Below are 26,942 nucleotides of genomic sequence, written 5' to 3'. Positions count from 1 at the left end.
GTAGAGGGGGAGATAAAAAGCATTTTTCAAAAGTTGTATTCGGTTAGTTACCTATTTTGTTACAGGTTCAAATTTAAAACCGTCACATCAATTTTAAAGATACATATAAAATATTAAAGTTAGTTCAAGAGAAAAAGTTTCATTATGAAGAACGGATTTAGAGAAAAGAAAGACTGAATTTTCAATAAATGCCAGTGTTCAACAGATTATTATATTTTATATTAGATTATAGTAATAGATATTTTTTCTCTTGTAGCACATAAATGAAATGGTAAGTATTAATACTGGGTCTTAATTTGGGTGTGTAAAAATACAGTGTGTCCTTAATAAGTGATCATTTGACATTTCATATTTTACAACATTACAAAATTAAGAATGTACTTTTTTCATTTGACTACGTTTTTATGGTAAATGGCAAATCTTACTACTTTTTTAATAGTTGCATTATTCTGTGCCTGTTTTTCTGTTATTATTAATTTAAAAGGTGTTAATTCGTCTAAAGGAAGCTATACATTCTACATTTTTCTCCCTTAATTTTCTCCATTTTTTGTGTTTACAAATGATGAATTTCAAATACCTGTCAAAACAACATCCAATAAAAAGTATTTAATGGTTTCCCATGCTTCACGCAATTCGTATGTGCCCCGTAGGAATGTGTATATGGCTCTGAAATTGATTTGTTGGACCTTCTAGTTCGTATCATTCGTGATACAATTTCCGACTGTCCGCAAAGGCATCGGGAGGCTCCTCCCCTCCATCATAGCCCGACTTCCAACGAGAATTGAGGGTGCTACATTGAAGAGGAACAAAAAGGCGACCTGACAGCGGTGTTTTCACTCCCTCCACTTTCTCCGGGGTAGTTACGGGATTTCAATGTTCAGCCTGATCCTTGTAAGTATTCACTGAAGAATTTGCGAACATTGGCTTTCCATTTTTTGTATGACTAATTAGAAGTGGGATGTTACATGATAAGAAGGTTTCTACGATACATGCATGAAGGCTTGCCTGATAAGGCGAACCGCTATGTTAGCCTAGCTTCATAGCTGAGACAGCCACGACTCTCGCCGCTTTTACACAGTAAGATGTATTTTGAGGCAATGAAATGTTACCAGTTTGTTTATTATCTCAGTGTTATGGAGTATACATCTGGGAAAAGTCTAAGTTATTGAGACTTTCTCAGATTGAACGTTGCTAGTGGTGACGGCAAAATGCGGAGTTCAGCTAACCTGCTAGCAAATGTAGCGGTATTAGCGTGCTATTGTGACCACTGCCATTTCCTAGAGGAAAACGGAACATTTCGAACGGGTTTTATTGAAATGTCGACAAGAAAGTTCGCCATGAACGTTTCAAATATGTTTTTGCCAAAGCTAAATATTACTAGCTGTGTCACATTGGCGGTTAATAATACCTTTAATTGTACATTGAGCTTGCGAAACAGCTCAAGCTTAGCAGATTGTGTTGTACGATCTAGTTTGCCTTTAACCAGTGGTTAACGTTTTTTGCAGTTGCTTCAAGTGTAACATTGATCGCAGACGTACTATTATGACATCTTAATTTGTAGCAAGTGGTGGTCATCTTACGTTCTGGGATTTAGTTCTTTTACAGAGTAACGTCAGTAGTTTGGTATAACAGTCTTGGCTCCCAGATGGCCAAGACTGGTAATAGTTTAAGGCGACTGAGTTAGCCGGTTCCACCCTGAGTGACAAATGTTGACTCAATTGTATGGTTGACCTATTTGTTCGAAGCCGTGATCCAGGCCACCATTTAAACTTGCTCTGTTAGTTTAAACTTTTCAAATAATATTAAAATAATGTATATTTTAAACAGTTGAAAATCAGAAATTCTGGTCAATTGTATGTCTATCAATTCACACTCAAATATTTGGGAGGGGAGGAGCTAATAAATGATCCTGTATAGATTTTTAATTGACACTTGGTTTTATTATATGTACTTTTCAGTAAAACTTAATAAAGTAATCATCTATGCATTTACTTATACATGACTATTGCTTGCACTCTCTGCAATAGTTTAAGGATAAAGATCACTTCAGGACAAACTTTATTTGTTTTGATTTTTTTTCATACCAAAAGTTCTGACTGTACTTTGCTGTATCCCAACATGAACGGAATAGACAATGCACTGAATTCTAAATTTACGTGTTCTATTAATGTGGATTTTGGAAGCTAAAATTCCACAAAACCAAATAAGCAGGTTTGACAGAGATAGCAGAGTCCTCTAAAAGGAAAATCCAACAACTTTAACAAAACAGACTCGCTGATAGAAACATACCTGTTCCTCTCACAAATCAACCAAACTGACACCTTGTCTAACAGTTTACACACAGCCATAGTAGTTCCACCAGTAATTTACTTTGATGCAGAAATTGCTGCTACAATCGAGGTTGGACGGGTCTGTAATTTATCCTTTCTGGTGTTTCTTGAAACAGAAAACACCCCTGCATTTTAGCTTTTGTGGGCTGAAGTGAAATGAGGAAATGCAGTTGAGGGAGGAAGTTGACTTGAGCAGCTGTGACACTAAAGGCCACTGCAAATTCCCATGCCTCACTGGTTTTTGATTTATGGCTGCTCAGTGATTCCGGTTTCGGTGCTGGTAGTAACTTTCAACAAGCGGGTGATACGATATTGATGCTCCTGCCAACATGGGTGGATAAGTGAATGAGTAACAGGTAAGCTAATTATACATTCCTGCTTATGAGTGAGCCACAGCAAGGTGACCCACTTAGCTTGCAGTGGCAATAGAGGGTGAGGTATAAAAACCTGGGATATAAAGAGCTCCCCACCCCCCTTTTTTGTTGACACAAAGATTATCCTCATGGTGTCTAATTGTAGGTGTCTAATTAATCTGTTAATGAAGGACCAGAATACCTGACAATCTGAGTAATGCCACCTCAACTCTTTTTATATGACTCATTGGGCCTGTCACGATAGCAAAGTTTGCGGTGCGGTTAATTGTCTCAGAAATTATTGCAATAAACGATAATATTGTTTGAAGACCTTTTTACACTGATTTAATGGAAATTGCATAATAATGCATGTAATTTCCTGCCAAAGATAGATACACTTCATTTTCAAAAGAACACTTTACACTGGAACTGATAAACAAAAATAAAATGGATTCTCAGTCTCCATTAACAAAAAATGTACTGGGGCGGGGGGAACTAAACAACATGAAGCCAAAGTGGAAATACTGTATTCTACCAAAAGAGTGCAGATTATGTTGTCTGTATATTTTATTGCCCTTCGGTAATCATTAGATTTAAATAGAGACGATGGGCACATCGTAATAGTTCACACTACATGATTTCTTGCCCAGATTTTCCCCTTATGACAATCTTAGGATGTTGGCCGTTCTAAGATCGTCGCTTGCGATTTCGTAACCGATCATCCTGCAGTGTGTGGTGTGTTACGGTAGATCTAGAGGCCCGCTGATCTAAATCAGGGGTTTTCCCCAGCTGGGAGCGTTAACCAGCCTGTTGAATGTGACAGGTGTCCAATCAGAAAGCGCAGATTCTTTCTGAGGGGAAATTACAGAGGGGAATCCCAAACAGCTGACAAGGAAGTCCAGCGAACATTGGAGATGATATGTGGAAACAACATTAATGTTTATTCAACATTTCATGCAGAGAATATAGAAATGACATGGGAAGGAGTTGGAGCGAAATTGCTCTACATTTGATAAACCTGTAATTTTTCAGCTGTTCTTCGTTTACGTGACATAAATAGGTTATAATGATTTTCATTCGGTCAGGACTGACACTAGAGCCACATGCTTCGCAGGTAGATTGTAGTAAATCTACCAGTCATTGATTAATGACTAATTAATCATTAATTAGTCATTGATTAATGACTGGTTTTAAAATTGGTTAACTGAACTTGTAGCCATTATTTTGTGCCCATTGTTGGACACCACACGGCACGATGGAACCCGATCGAACCGTTATACCTAGGATTTCTGTTGGCTAATGTGTGGTCTCTCAAGTTTTGAAAATGGGCCGACAATCGGCTGACAGCTCTAAGATCGTGTAGTGTGTGCTGATCATCACACTAAGGATCTGAGGAAGCGAGAGGTCAGTGGAGAGCACCGGAGTTGAGCCTTTTTTATTCAGTGTCGTCAACAGAAGAAAAAGGCCGGAAGAGACGATAAAGCTGATAATTAAAATAAAGTCGATAATTTTAATTTATCGTGCGATTAATTGATTTATTGTTTATCGCAACAGGCCTGTGACTCATGCTTCAACACATACGCAGGTCATTCCTGCTGGTGAGCTGGCTGTCATTTTGAATCTAATTTGTGCATGATGCACTGGCCAGTCTAGACGGAGCATTTCTTGAATTCACTCTCCGAGATCACACCTTGCAGTCATATGGTCTCACACTGCAAGGTATATGCTTATAAATGGATGTGGTGAGTGAGACTTTGAGCTAGAGGGAATCCCATGTCATGCGGCTTGTCATGAGAAACCAAGTCACTCCCCCACACACAAACACACACACTGAACTTGAATTTTCAACTTTTCTTTTAAGTGTTGTAGGTTGAGACCTAGTCAAACTTGAATGTCTCAGTTTGCAAACCTTTAGATGAGATTTCCTTAGCCGTTGATGCCTCTTTGCGTGTTTTCACAGCAGCAACTTTTTTTTTTCTTTTTCTTTTTTTTCTGTTTTAAATCCTCGCTGTTTCCACTGCAGGACGTGGACCAAATAAATTTTTCCCGGTAAGGTGTTGGGACTTTGTGGATGTACCTCGACACAAATGTCAAGGTTTGCTTTATTTGAGAATGGATGTCAAACATTTTTTTTGCATTTTGTTTCTGTCATCTCCCACTTTACCTCAGTTGAAGACTCATATTTTACTTGAAATTCAGATAGAACTGCTGTTTTTCAACCATAATATTAAAACTCAAAATGAAAACAGTTTTATTTTTGCTTGGATTTAAATGGATTAATAAATAGTGGCTGACTAAGTGAGCACTCCTCCTGCCAATGTCAAATCTAACTCCGTTCCTCAGCATTGAGTTTTATTAACCAACTTTAGGCGGAAAGAAGTGAGGCGCACTGCAATGCTTATTTGGTTAATTTATCTGGTACAGAGTGCAAGATTAAGCTCCTAAAGCTCTGTACATTTCCTGACTTTTTAGAGAGATTTTAAATGTTTCAGAGTGTAACCTCTGTGATATAAATATGTTATCACTTTACAATAACGGGCTGTATTCCTGACCACAGTACAGTCTCCAAAGCAAACGGAAAGGCTGATTTAGCATAATTTGGTTTGATTAAATTCCATTTCTTCTTAGTTCATAACTTTACTAAAGTTAACCGAGCTAACCACTGAGGCTAAATCATTGGTATGAGTATATTTTTATTGCCCCCCCCCCCCTCCCCCCTTATCAGAGTACCAGGTTGCTTAACCTGAACTTCTAAAGTTAATTCAGGTACCTGGGAAGAATAAATGTGCAGTGGTCTTATCTTATTGCCCAGCCAGCCCCAAGGGGAGACTTGCTTTCAAACAAACAAACAAAAAAATAACCATGCTTTTAACTTAAGAGCAATTTTTATATAATCAATCTTTAAGCTGCTCAAGTTATACAAAGAAAAAAAACTGTCATGTTTCATGCGTACTATGTTACAGGAATAAAAGGGTAGTGTTTTATCCGTGTAGAAATGCACTGTGGCAGGAGGGGAAGTTCTCAGCCTTGGTTACCGTAACTGTGAAAGGCGAACCCCATGTACTGAAACACGATGCCAACTTATCAAAGCGGGTTACTGGGGGAGAACACCACCTGTGTTGTTGCCTGCTGGCTTTAAGCCCATCTAGCCACGGGGATCCTGTGAGTGTTGAAAGGTAGGGTGGAGAAGGCCTGCTCAATGTTGACTGGCTTTACATAGTTGTCTGAAATTGTATTTATTTTCTTTTCATTTTTGTTCTTTAAAAAAATGAAGCCCTGACGTAATACAATCTTTGGCTTCGTTAAGGGTTATTCTTGTGCATTGAAGTTGTGATCACTTCTCACCGTGCGAGCAGCAGGGAGTCAATCTCCACTGTTTTTTTTCTTTCTTTGACCATTTGGATGCTCCAACTTTTATATAATAGTGCATCACTCTGTGTATGCTTTTTTTTTTTTGTTTTCCTGCGTAACGTATCAGTTGAGTCATGCTGTGTTAGGCACTGTATTCGTTTACAGTTGTTGCCGCAGCGTTCAGTGAAAGCAAAGACACATACTCGTTGGGACTGTCTCTCAGACTAACACCTCATGTAGATGCTGCTGCTGTGGTGTTGCCTGCTGAAACTATAGCAACAGGTAGGACTTGACCCTTGCTTTGGGTTTTTTCTTCTTTTTTTTATATGAAGCTGATGCATTGATTCAAAATCTGTTTTGGTCTAACGTGCTGGTGGACATGCAAACATCAATCTTGCTGTGTTTTTCTTATTACCTAGGCATTAATTTCCCTCATGCTGCAGCTGCTTTTTGTTCTCCCTCTTAAGAAGCTTATCAAACACTTACACTGACTGACAGCTTCTCTCCGAATGACTCTAAACTTGCATGGTCTTCACGAACATAATCTCGGAACAAAAGGGATTTGTACCCAGTAGCTGTGATTGTATAATTAAGTGTATTTTTTCCTATTAAGAAAGTTGCCATTCTAGCAGATGGACCTTGCTGTCCATTTTCCAAACATTTAAGTTCAACGCTGCATGTCCAGTCTCTTGCTAGTCTCAAATATGTGAATGTTTAAAGATGTTGCCTTTGTTCAGATCTCTTCACAAATAACATCAGAATTCCCTGTAGACGCACTTGTTGCTACCACAGAGATAATTGTTGATATAGCAACAGGCGAGTCCTGATGCAGCTCTCCGAACACAGCGTTTGCTTCCAAATGTCAGCAGAATTGATGTTGCAGTGGGACCAAACCTCTTGGTAAATATTTGTGCAGGCGCTCTCTTGTTTCTGTCAGTGTTGGCATTCTTTTGTAAAGTAGATCTTTATTTTAGTGGCTCACCTTTATATCCTGCTGTAGTACATCTCTCTGGTTTCATCACATGCATATCAATAGTATTTAGACTAATCCACAGTCCAGACAATTGAAAAACATCCATCTTTTTAACTCTCAAACAATAAACTCAAGTTATTGGTTTGTACAGACAACTTCATGCAGCAGTTTGGACTTTGAGCATTGGTTATGGATGCTCCAACTAACCTGTTCACTGCAGTTTGGGTGGAAGTCATTATGTAATATCTGCCCATTCCAAATGTCCACATCTAGAGGAAAAATACCCAATGTAACACTTGAGCAATAGGAGAGGGTGTATATGCCAACAAAATACCAAGAACAAATAATCAACTTTTTCCTGGTTTACATGAAACTTTTTAAAATGCACTTTGCAGTAAAACTAGTAGGGGTTACTCTAGTTGTTGTTCTAAAAGTCACTCATTTTGTTAGTTTTAGCCTAATGCTTTTATTCCATCCTAAAATTTCAATGATTTTAATTTTGTAAATATTCTTCTGGAACTAAAAGCAGCACATAAACCTTTTCCACCACTAAAACTAGAAGCACAAAATGGAATTGGAACAATGTTTGTTTTTTTTAATTTATTTTTTTTATTAGTATTTTTTTTTTTTAGCTTGATCATAATTCTGGGTCAGTGTGGTTGACAATATAAGTGTCTGAAGAAAAATTAAACTTTATACTTGGTTTCAAAACTAAAAATACACTTTTGTGGTCTGAAGGATTCCTGAACAAACTGTTTGCACTTGTTTTTAGTTGAATAAAAACAGATATAGGGGGCGTGCTGTGGTGGCGTAGGGGATAGCGTGAACCATGTTTGGAGGCCTTGAGTTCTCGATCCGGCTTTTGTGGGTTCAATTCCTGGACCCCTCGACATTTACCGCATGTCTTCCCCCCTCTCCTTTCCTGTCAGCCTACTTTCAAATAAGGGACACTAGAGCCTATAAAAGACCTCCTGGAGGGGAGGAAAAAAAAAAAAAAACAGATATAAATCGGAGAAATACTTTATTGCATAAATTGAGATAATCAAGATGGTCCTTTAGTTTAGTGCTGATGGTAAGCCATGAGTCGGGATGCCAGCTTCGGCTTTAGTCCACCACATCGTACAACCTTATCTTATTGTACTTGCAAATTGCCTTTTTCCTATCTGGTTCCCCAAATGATGTCACACAAAGTTGCAAAAGTTAAATGGAGACTTTTTGGTTGTTTTCCGCCAGCTGACAAGCAGGCGGAAAACGGCGTCTTTATTAGTCAGCTGGGGCAACTCGAGAACTATTTTCTTTCTTGCATCAGCAGAAGAGTTTCCAACATGGATTCAAAATGGTGGCAGCCATATGCAGCAAAAGCAACAAATGTGCTTCTTTTTTATAAATTGAAATAATTTATCATTCATAAAAGTGTCCCTTTTTGTGCCTTGGCTAGATTGCCAAAGCACATTTTTGACTGGAACAGCAGTGCTACTACCCCTACTTTTGTGCTACTTGTTAAATTTTCCTAGTGTATTTAGAAATAATTTTGAGTTTTATTATTTTGTCCCACTGGTCATTTAATTCTGTAGGTAGATATGTTTTAATTTAATGAAAAAACTAAGACAAAAAGGACTGCTTTGATTGCTTGTTCTGACACTACATTTCTGTTCCCTACTGTAAGCTCTTTAGCCCTTTTCTCTGCCCTTGCCCACCCTCTACGAACTATCATAAGGCTTTGATCGTTGCATTGTTTATCTGTGCTCACTCAGAGGCTGTAAAGCGATGTGATAAGTGGCCCTAACCATGCAAAGTACATGTGTGCTGGGTGTTTCTTTTCATAGGAGTAGGGAGGGGATTTCCATATTCCTCCTACCACCTACAATTCCCCCACCTCCTGTTTCTAGCTTACAGGGACACACAGAGCCAGAACAACAAGCACTCCAACTGAAGATTAGCTTCTGTCCTCTGGGGATATAGCAAGGCAACCTGTTGTGCTGAACAGGGGATAGTCAGTACAGTATGCCCAGTTTATCATAACATAAACACAGCAAAAAGTCTTTGTTTAAACCCCAATTATTTAGCTTGTCAGCTAACTTGACTTTGCAAGATATTGTATAAATCCTTAGATTTTAAGTGCCAATGATAAAAAAAAAAAAAAAAATCCAACAACCTAGATTTAAGTGAATATGTGACATTAAGTTGATTTTTCTTTATGGAATTTTGAGGTTTGCACCCACTAAATTTATACTAAGCTACCAGTAAATAGGGGATCTAATAAACAACAGCTGAAAACAAAATCCTGCTAAATATTGTGCATTTGAAAATAGACATGCTGATGTCTGTCTGTAGAAACTGCAAGCAAAACAGGAACAGACTATTTTCAAAAGCCAAACTGTAGCACTTTAAATTTAATCAAAATGTACTGCTTTTGCAAACCATTGGTTGAATGTGTAATCTTTTCCGTATAGGGCTGCCCACATTTTGATTACATCTACTGAAATGGCACGTATCCTCTTCTGTTATTGGTTAGAAAGCTCAGTTTGCTCACAAAACTGCAGTTTTTACTATTTGACATTTTGCTTTTAGTTCCCCAAAAGGTTGCCTATGTAGACTTTCTTTCTGGACCTTCCACATTCTGCTGTGTTGAATCTGGTGCAACTATATCGCCAGCGCAGTATCAGTTTGTGCATTATCCATATCGCAAAGGACTCGAGTGCAATTATTATTGGCTAATATATTACAAGTCTTATGAACTTGCATTGTAAATGCTTATGTAATAATTAGACAGGTAGACATGGGACAAAAATATTACCTACAATGTTAAGGGTCACAGAGATCTTGATGAGAAAAGAAACGTATCGCCACTAACATCATGAAGGTGTTTATTATTATTGCTATTAGATTTTTCTTAGGTCTTGCGGACCTGGTCACTTTGATTCCAGATACTAAACAGATCAAGAATGTCGCAGGACGAGTGAAACTCTTGCCATTTCTGTAATTTCTTTTAGCTTGTCTTTGCCTGCCTGCCTCAGTTCATTGGGAAACTCCATTATTTACCAGAGGTGATGCCTCCTTATAGTAGAGCTGAACTTATTTGGCCAGAGGGTAATTATTGGGCTGTAGGTCTTGACATCTTGACCCATGGGAGTCCCAAGCAAACCTTGCTTGAGCTCTGAAAGGATTGCTACCGTGGCTCACCCATGTTACGCTTAACCCTTTAATATGAACATCTTTTCTTACAATAGTCCTCTATTTCTGTATTGTAGTACAGCAATCAACTACATTTACAATACCAAGTTAGCTTGGGGTTAATTACTTACTTAGACTTTCTTTATTACCTGCTCTTGGAGGGAATTTCATTTCTTGTTGCACTGATGAATAAATATTGTAAAAAAAAAATTCTGCTGTCACAGAAAGCAACATTTGTGACTAGTTTTGTATCTTTTTTGTAGGAGTGTTGCATCATTCTGCATATCAATCTAATTTTAGACTTTTATTAAACACTACCCACCCGCAAAGTGACTGTAAAAGAAGCATATTTTTGGTAGAGTCAATTGTGAAAGTTTCTTCCTCACATTTCTTGTTGGCCTCTATTGTCATATTGCAATGTGAGTCATGTTTTTGAACTATATACTTTCACAACCACATTCATTCTTTTAGTTTTGATATTTCTTGTCCGGCTGGTTGCACTGAGGATTATTCTACGCCACTTATGCATGTTGTGACTACCTCCTGGTTTCCTTTCTTTTTTTGTGTGTTAAAGATTTATTTTTATTTTTTCTCGCTTGATCTTCTTGATCATGGTTAATGGAAGATTGGGACACATTTCTGTGACTTTGAAAAAAAGAGTGTTGAAACAATTCAACCGCACTTTAGATTGCGACATTCAAATTAAATAGCAAGCTCATTAAGTAGTGAAACTCATCATTAATAAAGCATGACATACTGCGACAAAAGTTTGGAAAGAGGGTGAAGAGTGTTTGACTAGACCCTTGGCATGGCACTGCCTGAAAACCATCCTTTAGGAAACAGTTCAAGCACTCTCATCTAAACGGTAGGGGTGTGCTAAGTTTTTCTAAACAACAACAAAAAGGACTATTGAAGTGGAACATTGTGCAATTTCTCTCTCTCTCTTTAATTATCTTTTAAGGCGAACAAAGATTCTGTTCTTGGAAACATTCTGAAAGGACATGTTCTAGTGCTTCCCACATCCGTTCCTGGAAAAGTGGCAGAATTCCGTCAACAAAACACGTAGTCACGCAGCATCCACTGCCTTGACGTATCACTTTCTGCCAAGCCTGCTGTTTGCAAATCCCCATGAGAGGACAGGTCGTGAGAGGCGCAGCAACAGTCTGGGATTGCCGGAGCTGAATTTTGCATATACGCCTCAATCTTTCAATGCTGGCCTGTCTAGGCATGCCTGGGGATTTGAGTGTTGTGCTTGTTACACTAGATAAACTGGTGAAGCTAAAAAAGGAGAGGTTTAACTAGAGTTGCTTATTGTACTCTTGTCTTTTCCTTTTTGGTTTTCACGTTTGACTTTTGGTATTCCTTCAAGCATGATGAATAGCAGGGTGTTTGTCACTTTCTGAATTCCGACATAACTGGTTTTCAACCGCATGCAGTATTTGACTCCATATTCTTGGGGTATTTTCTTTCATTTGTATTTTCTTTTTTTTTTTTTATAAACCATAACTTTTTCAAAATATGTCACACTTATAGTCTTTGCAGTTGTCTTTAAGCCTGACACTAGTGGTCCTGGGAATCAGTTTAAATTCTGTTTATTCACATGGTGAGTAAAACTTTACCAAGATTTGTCTAAAAACAATATTATTTCAACTTTTCCTGGAGATGTTGTACTATCACTGCAATCCCCCTCCTGAACACCAGCTGTCACTGCTTAGAAGATCTGGCCGAATAGCAGGAATATTCCTGAAAGGAGCTCAAGTACTTAGTTTCAAGGTATAGAGGAGGGGAGCCCAAACTTTTTGAGACCAAGATCTACTTTTTCTTTCACCAGCCGGCTGAGATCTACCTCATGACACGAAGACATAAAAATTGTAAATTAAACTCTATTGACTTATTTTATATGTGAACATACATCAGTTACAGCAGAAATTATAAAATGATAGAAAACTTAATGCAGTTACTTCCTCAGTGAGATTCTGACACTGGGAGGAGGTTACTGGTTTCTCAGTCACAAGCTGGTTGCAAACCTGAGGCCAGCAGGTGTCAGTCAGTTATGGTGGATCTGAACTTTGGTTTGATAACCTCCATATGAGAAGCTACAGACTGATAGGAGGGAACCAAAGAGCTCTGTAAAGGTAAAGGCAAATCTTTTAAAGTTGGAATATAATTAATTTAATTTCACATAATTATTGCGGTAGAAGCCATCTGTTTGTTAAAAATTTATCAAATATATTTAATGTTTGTTGTGAGTGACGTATGCTCACAAACGAACGAGGTAATTAGTCCAAGTTTGTCGTTTATTGAATGTTTAGAAACTACAGTGGCTGTAATGCGCCACAACGAAGGTAAACAGAAGTAAAATAACCACTCGTGCCTTTTTACTCTCTCTCTCGGTCTTGTAAGTACACCTGTTGTCGGGGCAACCGCCTGAGCCCCGCAAGCCGAGCAAAGATTACGTTAAAAACATAACATTCAGTCAATATCGGGTTTACAGGCTTGATATCTATTTCTCGATTATTAATAAGCACTCCCCTGAACACAGCGCTGGTTGATTAGCTAATATAAACTCCTGCTCTGCTAGTCAGTCGGTCTTTGAGTCGCCCTTTTTTTGTGTTAATGGAACTGTAATACACTGAATTGCGCAACACCTTGTTGAAACAAGAATTATTGAGAATATTAATTTTAACACATTTTGTTGATTTAAAAAAAAAAATCTTTAATGAAGCTACAAACGTTTTGGATCTTGGTGAATATTTTTGATCAGCCTGTCAGATGAGGAAGTTCTGGTCTAAGCTTCCTGGCGGCGTTCAGTTTGTCACCTTACTGCCGAGATCGACTCAAAGCCTTCCCGCGATCAACCGGTCGACGTATTGAGCACCCCTGGTATCAAAAGGCTGGTGTGATCCTCACAAAAGACCAAATGTCCACAGAACATTAGGCATTTTTTTGTAATGGTGTTTTTTAAAAAGTTAGTTTTTTCAGTGAGTTTAAGAGAGAGCTGCAACACATTACTTATTCAGCTGTTTAAAACAAGCAGCAGCAGCTGTAGACCGGTGGAAAGAAATTTTGAGCTGCATCATTGTTCTGCATTTTACTTTGACGGAACAAAGTCGGTTACTGTAATGAGCGATGTGCTAATCGCATAAGCTCCACCCAAATATAATATTTCCTAAGTAGAAGAAGAAGTAAATGAGACACCATTCATTTAGACATGGATGACCTTAGATGTGAAGTGTTTGCTTTTTGAAGACTCCTGAAAATCTGAAACTGTCTATCATGAGTTCTTACCAAATATAAAACCATAGTCGGCTCTTGCACATTACATATTAAAAAGAAGGTGGTTATTTCCATGCTGTATGTTATTTGCACAAATAGAAGAGGGAAAACTTTCTAAACTCCAGCAGAGATTTTCCTCTGGGTCTGCAGCTTGACCCCTCTTGAGAAAGTTCATAGCATGAGTGTGAACATCGATCTAAAGAAATTAGATTTATAATATGTGTTTCAAGAATACTTTATTACTCTATCAGTAAACAACTGTCATGTAGTGTGTATGTGTGTGTCACCTCAGAAAGTTCCCAGAAGTCATGCGCTGTCGATATGAAATCGTAGAAACAAGCGACGGGGAAAACTTGAATCTTGGGTATTTTGTGATCAATAAACTTGTCTGTTTCATCATTTACAAGCAAGGTACACAAAATTTCTCTCATTATTAGTTACTGCTATCTTGGCTGATTATTGCTAGTTAATGATTTTGAGACTTATCTAGATCAGTGTTGCCTAAAGACTATCAAAGAAATAAAATATCATACCTGGTCTTTATGTAATGGCAAGTTTAGGAAGAACAGATGACCATCGACTATCAAAATTAAGCATATCCACACTTTGGGTTCTTTTTGTGTTTGTTTTCTTTGTCTTCTAGGGAACATTGTATATCTACCTTCATTAATATATTTTGGATATTCTTGAATGCAAGTTTAGGAGCAGCAGTCAGACGTGTTCCTCGCTGTGCATCAACTGTTTAACAGTGATATTTACGTATATGAATAACTTTAACTATAAATCAGCCATTATATATAAGATTCAAACTGCATAACCTAAGGTTGTGTGGTTTAAAACATTTATTTTTGGCCCCAGTTAGAGGAGAGAGCTGCCGAACCATCCTGTCCAGTCGACTGTTTTTTTTTTTTTTTGTTTTTCAATTTTTTTTATTTTGCTTTTGTTCCCCATTTTGTCTGGTTTAATGTTGCAAACTTAATGTTGTGTCCCTGCTCTCTTGGATGTCAAAGATTTATCGGCTTTGTTCCTGTAACTGTACTTTCTTGAACTCCTTGTCATTTCCAGAGATATCAGGTGTTTTATTTAGTACTTGGAGAGGTCAAAGGGATGTTTATGTCTGTGACACTTTGTTCCTCTTTTTACTCCTGCAGATGGTGTCTGCTTAGTGTTAAAACTGTCAGCCACCACCCATCTCTGTTTTCTCCAATTTTTTTATTTTAAAATTTTTTTGTTTCATCACAATTGATATTGGTACTTTGTTTTTTGTTGTTTTTTTTTACGAAAGTTAAGAATAAAAATTAATTGGGCGCAGAAGATATCCTGATACTTTCATGTTTATGGGAGCCACCAAATGTCACGTCTGTGATGTATGTCGCTCAGCTCCCCTCCTGCCAATGGACAAGGATCGGACACGGAAAATTAGGCCGCCGGCTGCTTCAAGGCGGCATAATCTGGCCGTGCCCGGTCTGACTCCAGACAAAATATCAGCGAGGAGGCACACAACCTCAAACCACCAGACGGAGATGCATATAACATCTCTCACAAGACGGCTGGGGAAGAAATGCCCTCAGACATTCCTGTTTACTAAAAGTCTGTTTTGCCATCACGGTCCTACTAGTTTCTGTGTATGTCTAACCAGACACGTAACCTCACGTGTGTGTTTGTGCGATCTAATTTTAGTAAAACACCCTTTCGTCCATGTAGCAAACGTATTCCCCGAGCCGGCTTCTGTGTGTTTACACTACTTACTTCTGTATATGTTGTGCTTTCAAGAATCATGGCGATTGACCACCTGAGTGCTATCGAGTGTCAACAGAAGCTCCCGTTGTCCTTGTTAGTTACAGAGTCATGTTGCATTGAAGTGCTTAACAAAGTGAAAGGTTTTGAATTAAATCAGCTGCTATCAATTCTGTCTCCAAGCCCTCGAATTTGTTGAAACATTAACGCTGTAACGATGTCCATCATAAAGGATAACATGCATTTTTAACCCTGGTGAGATGCTACTTTTTGTTTTCAGATTTCTCTACAGCTGAGGCCCTCTAAAGCAATGAGTCAGCACCTGTTTGATACCCATGCCCTGATTCCCATTATTCTGCTTCTTTTATCGCATGTTTTGGTTTGCATGTCCCTCTCTGTCCTTAGATACGGCTGTTCTTATCAGGTGGTACCGCAGCTCCCTGCTCAATACCATTTTATTCCACCTCCTTCTGTTCTTTCTCCTTTGTCACTTAAGAAGACGTGTGCAAGTAGTTAGCTTTTTTTTTTAAACTCCACACTATATACTGTTGGCTTTTCTCTTTCCTTTCCTTTTCAGTTTTAGCAGTGCTTCATCCACAGCATATCTGATGTGGGAATGGGGCACAAAGTAGCCCACTGTGGGCCTCTGCATGTACATAGTGACCTTTTACCCAATTTAGAATATATATTTGTACACAGCCAGGCATGCACAAAATAGCAACTGCTGTGTATTTTCTTTTTTTATATAGCTGTGTGTGTGCATGGCAGGGAGTTACAATGCAAAGACTTTTGAGCTGAACACTTTTTTTTTATTTTTTATACATGCACTGTAACAAGGGGATGAATTCCAATAGAGATGTGGATCTTTCAGTATTTAGTGATTAAATTCAGAAACAAATTCTTCTAGTAAAAACACAGAGATTCTGTCTAAATTATGACTGAGAAGAGGAAAATGCAGTGTAAACAAACAGAACATTAATTTAAAACAGTCTAAGGTTCTATAGTGCATCAAATTCCATCAGTTTATTTAAAAAAGAAAAGTAGGTGTGTGCATAAAATTATGTAACTTAAATTACCAGCATCAGTTTAGCTGAGCTGTCTGGATTTTTCTTAAATAAAAATGTGTCAGAGAATTATTTAAAATGCATAAGGTGTGCAAAGATGGCAGTCTACGGTAGCCGAGTGGACGCATAATGCGACTTGCAGTATACTCGCAAAAACGTTCAAGTTGAAGACTTCTTTAAATTGTTTTTTTTTTTTTCATTTTGAATCAATTCAGATTTCCCACAAGTAGATTTCTTTTTATTTATTTAAAATTTTTTGCACTCCCTTAAATTCCAAGACTTTCTTTTTTCTTTTTTTTTTCTCTGGGATTTATCAGGAGTCGATTGCGTAAAAAAGTAAAAGCAAGTTTCAGTTTTTTCATGGCTTTTGGAGATAGTGGAATTCAACGACCTCTGTCTATGTGCAGGATAATGTAGAAACATGCTGATTTTCTGTAACAAAGACAAATATTACAAGGCACTTTCTGAGGTATTGATTAAAAACAAAAACAAAAAAAAACAGGTTTAAACTGATGAACATAAAATAACTCTACCACTCATTCACTATAAACTCAACCAAAGATGGCTGACTTGTCACTTAGCAGCTCTGACTGCTAATTTATGCATCACGGCTTGTTTCCTGTGTGGTTAAACATGTTCTATCATCTACAAACCAAGTGTGTCTCGTTCTCACTACATTGAAGCGGTTCATGATCGCAGAACAAGTTTGCAAATTTCAACTGTAGTTTGCATGCCTTCCCGACAATATAGTGATGACAGCCCTACAGGCAGCTGCTTTGGTCTGATGTTGCCAAGTTTTACCTACTTCCTTTTTGAAATTACCGCCACCCCAATTTGTTTATCTACTTTGAGGGGCCCAATAACTTCCTTGTTTTACTTCTATTTTTTTTTCCCTATCCTCTTCTGCGTTTATTCACTCTTCTAGAACAAGTCAGGTGAAAATCCAAAAATTTGTAACGTAAACAAACTTGAAAAATTCAGTGGGTGGTATCGTTTCAGGATTAAATGCAATCTAAAGAAACTTTGTAGAACGCAAATAAAGGCATGGTGGTTAACTCAAAGTGTATATCTTGATCCTTTGTCCATATTTATCAAGGAAATAAACATGAAAATGTTGGAGCAACCAATGTCTATAAATAGTGTTGGTTACTTTTTTATTTATTTATGTGTTTTTTAAGAAGTTGTTGCATAAACAGTTTTCGGAATCGTTGCAAATTTTTCGTCAACGCCATGAATTTTGTTTGCTTATCATCATGTTAAGTGGATGGCAAGCTAAAAGGGAAGTGCAGATGCTTAGGCCTGCTCAGACCTCATTAGGCATAATGCAAATCCCGCCCCAAAATAAAGCCCTACTTTCCTTTTTATTTATTTATACACATGGTGACATTCAAATAGTTCAATTCAAATGACAATTTGTTGTCTTTCTGCCTCTTTAAACCCTGCTGTTTGCTGAGTCTTCAAACCAAACAATATGACATCTTTGCATCTGGTCAACCCTCCCTAAATCTTTTGACCTAACCTGTCATTGTGGAAGTCCTGTCTGGTCCTTCTGTTAATGTTTTACTCTGTTTCTGTTTATTCATCTCCTCGTATCTTTGTGAGTCATTGCTAATGTCAAAAACAACCAGCAGCCACCTTTCTTTGACACTCCTTTCCAAGAATCAAAAGTTCGTCAAGTCCTTCAAGTCCCCATTCTTCAGCTGTCTGCATGCAACCCTCCTGTTCTGTTTTTGGCAGCTTGAGGGTGGTAATTAAAGGCGTCACGGAGGATCTCGGCCGTCACAGAATGAAAGGAGTGGGGGAAAGAAAAAAGTCGAGTCTGTTTTTGAGAGTGCCCTTATAGCTGTTGCCAAGTACAGAAGAGGGAGAGAAGAACAGAATAGTAGAATTTACAGTGGGTAGATTCGTACCTTTGACTCTGGTTGGTAGTTTACTGCAGATAAGCGGCAGCAGTCTAGATTGGTGGGAGTTGAGGAAAGATGAGAAAGTTGTTGTGGTTTCTAAGAATGGCATCATATTCCTGGATCCCTTGAGCTAGTTTTCTTTATAAAACCTACTGCCAGGGAAGCAGATTCAGTTGAGACGCATTGAAATTTGCTTTTGCTCTCGCAAGCGAGAGAAACGGTGATTCAGAACAAAGTCTGGTCATTTTTGAAGAGCTAAAAAGGGAGCGTGGGACTGAAGTTCTGGCTCTTGTTGAATCTTTGCCCACCCTTTAATCCTCACCTTGTGACTATGGCCTGTGCAGCGATAAAGTCTGAGCCTTCTACCACCCACTCGTGTGTGTACTTAGTCGTGATAGCCAGCTCCCCGCAACACGTCCTTCCGCGCAGACCCTCACACACACACACACACATCTCTGTGTGATGTCGCTCTGAGACGGTTCCAGCCAGTTTGTGGCAGCTGGCTTTAGGCTGTCGAGGATTTGGCAGCGGTTTGAGTGGCAACTCCCTAGCTAGTTACAGACCAGACATTACCTGTTCTGGGACGGAGCCTTCTGAAGCCTGTGTGTGCGCCAGCCCTGCTGTGCATATTATTAGTTTCCATTTGGGTGACAGGTGGTGAATTTACAAAGTGTTGTAATCCAAAGGTGTTGTAATTTCACAGCTAAATAAAGCAGTGTTACAGACTCAAAAATGTGCTGCAGGTTGCAGGATTATTATTATTTTTTTAATCAAAATGAACCTACAATACAACTTTCTGGTCTTTATTCCAAGGCCAGAAAATCTGATTATTCTTCTGCGTATAACAGGTTGTTTACACATTCTTAAATGTCTTACACTTTTTTTAAAATGTAAGATTATGGCCTTAAAATGTCTTAAATTCAATGGGATAAAAATTTAAGTCAGCCTGAATATGTTACTTGCATCTCTTGCTCCCTGGAAGATTGTTTCCACCACTTGTGCTGCCAACCCCAAATGTTCTGGTCTTCAAGACTGCAGATATGCCTGAAGTACGCCTTATATTATATTTGTAGTCTTTTTGGCTTTGAATGCAACTCACAGTGATATTAGAAATTAAATTTGACTTCCTGAAACCCACAGATACCCGGTGTACCTTTTGTTCTAGGTTTTTGTTGATTAAACATCATGTAATTAGATCAGTCTTAGTCACTGAAGAGGAAGTGACTTGTTGCATGTTTAGACATCTCTGATATGATGGGTGTGTGGTGTCCTTCAAACAATGAGACGCCGCGTGCACTGCATTTAGCTAGGTGTGTCCTTTTTTTTTTTTATTGAGGGTTTTAGTCACTCAAGTTTATATTTACGATGATTAGAAACGGATGGATGTGCTCTAGAAGTGCTATCATTATTGTATTTTAGTGCGGACAGTGACAGTGGAGACTTTTGGCCACATCGCCATTGCGTTGTCCTTGAATGTTACTATTTATTGTGGAGCTAATGGAATAATATGAGATATTAGGACTTGACTATATTGCTTATGATGAAGGATGCACACATTGTTCATCGTTGACCTCTAAATTTCCATATTTCTCGAACTGTAATATTTGAGCTTTAGAGCTACAAACACACACCAATTGAAAAATAATAATTCGAAACTTTTAAATTACTTTTAAAATTGAATCCATTATTATTGAATTTGATTAGGATGGGATGCTTGTGTGATTTAAAAGAAATTTGAATAAATCTCAACTGCTGCTTGCATAGTCCAGTCAAGACTTCTGTATTAATTTTAATAGCCCTTTATTACACTGCTGAATGGAAAGCCATTTTCTATGGAGAGCTAAAAAAAAAAATAAAAAAAAGTCCCTGAAATGCGCAAAGTATTTGGCCCAGTCATGCCCATCCAAAACTTTAGACAATATTTGTTCATCTGAATACAGCTTACAGAATATTTTATTTCAGCTCATGGACTTGTTCTAATTTAAGGCACTTTGCGGGACCTTAAGCATTTACTGCTGGCCGAGGGAAAGAAATCACTTAGTTTGGTTTTTGGATGTATACCGAGTTTAAAGATGACATGAGCACTCTAAGATCTAAAGCAAGCTTTATGTATCAGAAAGGGTGAAAAATGGAAACCAGTGCTTGGGGATTTTTATTTTCTGGTTGTTTTTTTTTGTATTTGTATTACAAATTATTTGCTTAAGGACATAGTCTGAGGCATGAAAGGTAAGAAACATTGAGTTGTTTTTGTTCTGAGTCTGTTTGTGTTTAGTAAACCGGAGTAGATCATTTTTAGACTTTTATTGACAGAGATAAGGTTCTGACTCAGTTTGGAGGACATGAATGCCTGTTTACCTCTCATATTTTGAGCACAGGAAATATTGATTAAAAGATTGACACTCTGCACGTCTTCTGACGGACAGCGATGCTGCTGCGCAGCACAAAACTTGCGGACAGGATTGAAGCCCAATGATCCGTTTTTAGCTTTATTGTGCAAACATTTCGACACAATCTGTGTCTTCATCAGAGTCACAAGTGAAATATCAACGGCGGGTCGCACAGACTAATAAGCAAGCAGTAATTACATTCTGAGAATAGCATTTCTGCATTTGCGGGTTTCAACCAGATGATCGTGTGGACATCCTCTGCAGAACAACTTTTAATATTTTGTAGTATGAGAAATGTGCACTTGCCTTTTAATTTAAATTGATCTGTTTTAAAAGTGTGATATTATTATTATTATTTTTAATTTACGAATCCTCTTTCCCCTCTTCTCACAGGCTTTCTGTGTCGACTTCAGCCGTACCTATATGGCGTGTGTGACCGGAGAATTCTGCCAGGCACAGCACCTCACCTCAGTGGAGAAGTGAATCGGCCGCCCCCCGAGGGACTACGCTACCCAGAAACCTCCCTGACTGCCAGCACATTAGGAACTGCTGACATTTTTTCCAAAAGGCCTCCCTTCCTCTCTGGGATATCGCGTAGTCCTTGGCCCGACTGCCCTGCCCTATCCCAACCAATACAAAAAAATATTTGCTTTCCGCTTTCTCCTTGAACAGCCAATCACAACCAGCTCTCCTGAATGGGGTAAACTCATTGGATGACTTTTGGATAGTCTCATCCTTTTTTTTTTTTTTTTTTCTTTTTTTCTTTTTTTTTTTTTCTCCTCTCCTCCCCTCCTATATTTTTGTTTCAATTTCCTTTCAATTTACATTTTTCTCATCCCAGAAAATTGTGGACTAGTTTTGTTTGGGTTTTTTTTTTTTTTTTCTCTCTCTGTGTGCATCATCCCTCAGTGAAGACCTGTCGTTCTCCTGACCCATTCTTATTGACGTATTCATTTTTATTTATTCCACCCTTCCCCGATCACACACACCTCATAGCAATCTGTACATCTGAGCCAAAAGTCGCTTTTTATTTTATGAGTATTGTAATTGTTTTTTCAAGCCGTCTCGCCAACATGAACCGCCCTGCTGCAGTCGAGATTAAACATGAGGCCATGAGGTTCCTTATCACCCACAATCCCACCAACGCTACACTCAACAAGTTTACCGAGGTGAGAGGCTTTATTGGTCATCGAGTGCATTCATATTTGTTATGAATGTCTCCGACTAAAAGCTTGTTATTTGTCGTCTGTCAGGAGCTGAAAAAGTTCGAGGTAGACACGTTGGTGAGAGTTTGTGATGCCACCTACGATAAGGCTCCAGTGGAGAAGGAGGGCATAAAAGTCTTGGTGAGCACCGCTTTTCCGGGTTTGTGTCTGCCTTCCGAAGTCATTTGTGCTGATTAGTTTTCAATTTGCTCTTTCCGACTCCAGGACTGGCCCTTCGATGATGGTGCCCCTCCTCCCACGCAGATTGTGGACGACTGGCTGAAGCTGCTTAACACCAAGTTTCGAGAGCAACCCGGCTGCTGCGTCGCTGTGCACTGTGTGGCAGGGCTGGGCAGGTACGAATGTCTCAGTTTGTCGTTTTTTTTGTTTTTTTTTTCCAAACAAAAACTTCAACTAAATCCTGCAGAAATTGCTCTTTGCTACACATTCAATTCACACAATTTCAGTTAGGTGTTTTCAAGGCTTGGGATTTCCTTGATTCCTGGATAAAGTCTTTGAAAGAATTGATAACAAAACTGTGCAGTTTGAAAATCAAGGTGCAATGTGACGTCTGATTATTATGGAAGAGGATTAGGGCCACCGAAAAAAAAAAAGTCAGGATTCTGACTTCAAAGTCAGAATTTTTTTTTTCAGTGGCCCTAATCCTCTTCTGTAGATTATAATCCTATATTTGAAATTATTAATTAAATTAGGAAAAAAAACTTCTATTTGCTAAATGCCAGAAAACTTGGCAAAAATAGTTTTTTTTAGAGATTTTTTTTTATGCATAATATTAGAAATAAAGGTTGTCTTATATTCTGCATGTTAAGCAGCAGTGTTGAAATTAAATCTTTTATGTCCAAAGTGTGATGCTGAAAAAGTTTGAAACTTCACAATGAAAGTGCTTGAATGTTATTGGAAAAGTGTATCTGTGATCATTAGTTTTTATATCCTGCCTTAGAATTCCAATTGATTTTAGAATTGTGCTTCGACTGGGCCATTCTGATGCAGAGGTATAATTTAATGTGATCCTGTTGGATGTTGCCCTGCCTGCACTGTTAGGGTTTGTTGTCCAGTCGTGGGGCTTTTATTGGTCAGACAAGGCTCCGTTTCATCCCCCTGTAACACACTGACTGCTAGATGAGGTCACAGAGTTCACACACTGAATTGTTAAGTGTCTGAGAAGTCAACTCTTTATTTTTATTTTTTCTAATCTTTCTTTGCCATCCTCTCACCCTCTGTTCTTCCCTTCACCACCTGTTCCTTCTTCCCTAGACATGACACAGCTTGAGCCGATTGTCTTTTGTCCCAGTCCTGAGTTTCATCTTTGTAACTTGAACTGTCGTGTTCTCCTCCTGTTCCCTGAGGGCTCTGTAAATAAAGTCAACAGATGAGATAATCCGTCATTAGTTACAACACTTTCTGTCTGTGACTGCAAAATTCGGCAATCCGATTTTTCCCTTGCCATAAAGCGAGGTCGCACGGGTAATGTGAAGTTATGCCGCGTTGTAATCGCACCTTAGTGTGATGGGGAATTACAGTTAGTCGTGTCGAATAGCGCAAGTGTGAAAACGATGCAGGCAGAAGCACATGATGTGGGCGAACTGGTGCGAAAGTGTCTTCTCAGACCACAAGTACTCAGCACAGCCAGCAGCTCCTCTAGCTTCTATGCCTTTTTTCCTTCTTCTTTCTTTTGCATTGCTGTGACATTCCAGAGGTTTCGTTTTTCCAAGTATTGGTTAGACTGGTATTTTCTGAAACCACCACGAGTCTTTTTCGTAGAAGTTTACTTGCTGAACTCATCTGCGTGAGTTTGGCACAGAGAACGTGTTGAGAGAGATATTTTCATTTTTCTTTTCAATTTTCTGATTCGCTGCCCCTCAGAATTTCTGAGGTAGCTCAATGAGCTGAAGGAAATGCTCCGCTAGAGCTGAAATCTGACCTCGTCCAAGGAACTGCTATATTTATTTACTTTTTCTCATCCCGTCTTCTCTCTGGTGAGCGAGGAGTTGGCCGTTTTACTGTAACTTATCACAAAGTACTAGTACAGCGGCTCAGTAGGGCGCCTGTGAACTTGTACACCCCTGTAGATTTCCCAGGCCTGTTTCCCAGGTTTACCTTCCTCCCCCTGTTTTATTACCAAGGAGCCCTGTGAACCTTGGCATTTCATCTCCTGTTCTCCCCGTTCTTGCTTTAACCAGTCTAATGGATTCCTTTACCTTTCAGAGCTCCAGTCTTGGTGGCCTTAGCCCTCCTTGAGGGAGGAATGAAGTATGAAGATGCCGTGCAGTTCATAAGGCAGTGAGTACTAGTCTTAGAGCTTTACAGACTCACAACATGATTATTTCGTTATGGACTGAGATTAGGTAATAAGCAGTGGATGAGTATATTTACATCTTTATTAATATAAATCCAGCTGCCCTGGTTGAGGAGGCTAAAGCTAATGGCTTGTGTAACAGTTTTTGGAAATAAAGAAGACTTCTGTAGTTGTAAAATGACTGAATCCTTAAGAACTTCATAGCAGTTTACACCAACACTATTTTTTTTTTTTTACGACATCAGTAGGCTATTTTTTCAAAGAAACCACTGATTATGTACACAGGAAATCAAGGCAGGTGGTGTGCCACCAGCAATCTCCCTACATGAAATGTGTTCTTGGACACAAACTATATCATTTTCCAATCAATGTCCATGTAAAGTGAGTTTAAAGAGTATTAAATGCTTGCTAAATATTTAGAATTTAATAATGTAAAATGGCAAAAGGCATTAACCCAAAGTTCTCAAGTTTCTCTTCAAACCTGCAAAAGCATTCTTCTGCTAAAGCGTAAGCCATCTTGTTTTGGTATCCTACCTGCTCTTTCACTGTCTCTTCCACAACATTCTTGTAAACACGGATTTCAGCATATATTTTTTTTAATGACATGTATGACACTTATATGCTCCAAGTGTAGCCAAAGAGTCAAATCATCCACAAAAATCTGTTAAATATTTTTTGTAGCATTTTAAGTTAACATTTTGTTGCTTTTTACACTTTGTTTCATGGGACAATTTATTGGGAGAGCACAGCCTCCTGGATCCATTTTCTGTGTAAAAACAATGTTTAGCTTACATGTAAATTACTATCTGACGCAAACATGACAGTGGTTTCAAGTTATACAATAGCATTGGCATAAACTGCTTTGACGTTTTTGATTTTTGACAATTTAAACATGCTGCACGATAGGCTTCTTTCAGTCTAGCCAAGTTTAACCAGTTGAAATTCATTCTTTTAAAGATGCCACGTTATCTGTTGCAGATAAGACAAAACTGGCTTATTTTAAATAACCTAATTCCAGAAATTCTCCACTGTCTCTTTAAAGAACCCTGCGTGGTTGCAATATGAACCTTTTTTCATGTGGTTGAACTGGTAGAGATGAGTTAATGAGTTGTAGGCACATTGTTGGTTTTGCTCCTCTGTGCTTGTAGTCAGTGAGAAATGGTCAATAAGCAAAGAAGACGATTACTCTAAAAGGTTAATAATTCCTCTGAGTTTGAGTGTGTGCTTTCCCAGTTTAGAACTAAAACTTCTTTCCTGGTTTTTTTTTTTGTTTTTGTTTGTTTGTTTCCTGTAGGAAGAGACGTGGAGCCTTCAACTCCAAACAGCTTCTTTACCTCGAGAAATACAGACCCAAAATGCGTCTGCGGTTCAAAGATAACGGCCACAACTGCTGCGTGCAGTAGGCCGTCCGTCTGTGCATCCGCTTTCAATGCACATCTAGTTCGGAATCTTCCAACACAGAGAAGATGACAAAAAAAAAAGAAAAAAAAAGAATGCTATCAGTAATTGTTGTGATGATTTGTAAACACTGAGTCATGGTTAATTGATCTGAGAGAAATCGAATGATCAAACAAAATCTGGGGAAGTCCACCAGCCGAACCAATGAATGGAAGGTCAAAGCACACAGATGGGCCCGCCTCCCGGTTCTACAGCTCAACCAAACCACGGGCCAGAATTTTATTCTATTTTATTTTACTCTATTTTTTTTTCTCTCCACTCGAGTCCATCCTGTACTTATCCTTTTTTTCTTTTTTTTTTTTCTTCTTCTCACTTTAAGTTGTAATCATGGGATATTTTACCTTTCATTATGTGAATTTTTATTTTTACACATACATGGTGATGATGTTTTGATTCTGTTCTTATTTCCTTCCATTGCTATTTGGCCTCTATTTCAAGAAAGAAAGAAAAAAAGAAAATTTTTAAACCTTGAACACATTTCGATTGTGTTTTTTGTTTTTGCACAAAACTCAAAAGGTTCACCCTGAAAATGCAGTAATGTTCTGTTTGTTATTTTTTTTTTGTGAATTTGGATTTTTAGATTTTATTTTATTTTTATTTTTTTGTTGCTCCTCACTTGCTTCAAGTCACTTTCAGTTTAGGGCCTCACTGAGTCTGAATATATCATATTTATTCGCAAGAGAATTGTGGCAGTGTTGAGTTTGGCAGGGGCAAGGACACTTTGTTATCCAATTTTTCTTTTTTTTTTTTTTAAGTAAATATGTAAGAGCCATGACTTTTTTATTTTTTATTTTTTTCTTGTAAGTCTTCTTGGAGTGCAATAATCAGTCCACCTCAGATAAGCCCATCAGACCCTGCTGAGCATTCCTCACACACATTTTACATGTACGCAGACATTTCAGACAGGAAATCAGAGCTGCTCCAGCTGGTACTCCTCCAGCTGTCATTCATTTTACCAAATGGGGAGGAGAGGGTTGTGATGAGGTGGGGGGGCTGCAGGATTTCCCAAACAGATATGCAGATTTCAGCTCACACACTGAGCCCAGGATCTGGTCTGACAGACGGGGTGGAGGAGAATGGAAAATGGTCAGTTTTTTTTTTTGTTTTTTTTTTATCATTGTACCCATTTTGAAGACACCCCCTCCCCCTTGATTCGTATTGGTTCTTTAAAGATAAATAAATTGAAATAAAAAGCATTCTGGTGGGTCTCATTCTTTCTATTGCAGTACATACCAGAAGGCTGTGATTTATGAGCTTGTTTTGTGAGATCAAAATTAGCAGCAACATTTTTTTAAATTGCTCTGCTCTTTATAGCCAAGTATTTCTTAAATGATATCTGCTCATCAAGTAAGTCAAGTCAGAAGCTGTCCTACATGTTCTTTCCCCACTGGAGGGTGACTCACCACCACGTGG

At 38.4% G+C, this 26,942-nt stretch overlaps 1 protein-coding gene across 2 annotated transcripts; it reads left to right on the top strand.

The window, feature by feature from the left end:
* The first annotated feature begins 743 nt into the window (after positions 1-743).
* On the top strand, positions 744-26,725 carry ptp4a2b (protein tyrosine phosphatase 4A2b). Of its 2 annotated transcripts, XM_044138738.1 has the most exons (7): positions 744-891; positions 20,943-21,249; positions 21,610-21,718; positions 21,803-21,895; positions 21,980-22,110; positions 23,981-24,055; positions 25,366-26,725. In XM_044138738.1, exons 2-7 carry the CDS (start codon positions 21,245-21,247, stop codon positions 25,472-25,474), a joined length of 522 nt encoding a protein of 173 aa, XP_043994673.1. In that variant the 5' UTR covers positions 744-891; positions 20,943-21,244; the 3' UTR covers positions 25,475-26,725. The 2 variants fall into 2 exon arrangements, with proteins under 2 accessions (XP_043994673.1, XP_043994672.1); XM_044138737.1 differs by lacking the exons at positions 744-891; positions 20,943-21,249 and having other exon boundaries at positions 21,322-21,718.
* The last annotated feature ends 217 nt before the right edge of the window (positions 26,726-26,942 follow it).

The sequence above is a fragment of the Gambusia affinis genome, linkage group LG14 (assembly GCF_019740435.1).
Source record: "Gambusia affinis linkage group LG14, SWU_Gaff_1.0, whole genome shotgun sequence".
In the NCBI taxonomy this organism is placed as follows: domain Eukaryota; kingdom Metazoa; phylum Chordata; class Actinopteri; order Cyprinodontiformes; family Poeciliidae; genus Gambusia; species Gambusia affinis.
This window is presented reverse-complemented; position numbering and strand designations above follow the sequence as displayed.

What these genes read in the sequence shown, in the direction of transcription:
- ptp4a2b (XM_044138737.1), top strand. Translation starts at nt 21,584, where the DNA reads ATGAGTATTGTAATTGTTTTTTCAAGCCGTCTCGCCAACATGAACCGC. An exon ending in TGTGTGGCAGGGCTGGGCAG is followed by an intron (nt 22,111 to 23,980) that starts GTACGAATGTCT and finishes TTTACCTTTCAG; the next exon opens with AGCTCCAGTCTTGGTGGCCT. An exon ending in GCCGTGCAGTTCATAAGGCA is followed by an intron (nt 24,056 to 25,365) that starts GTGAGTACTAGT and finishes TGTTTCCTGTAG; the next exon opens with GAAGAGACGTGGAGCCTTCA.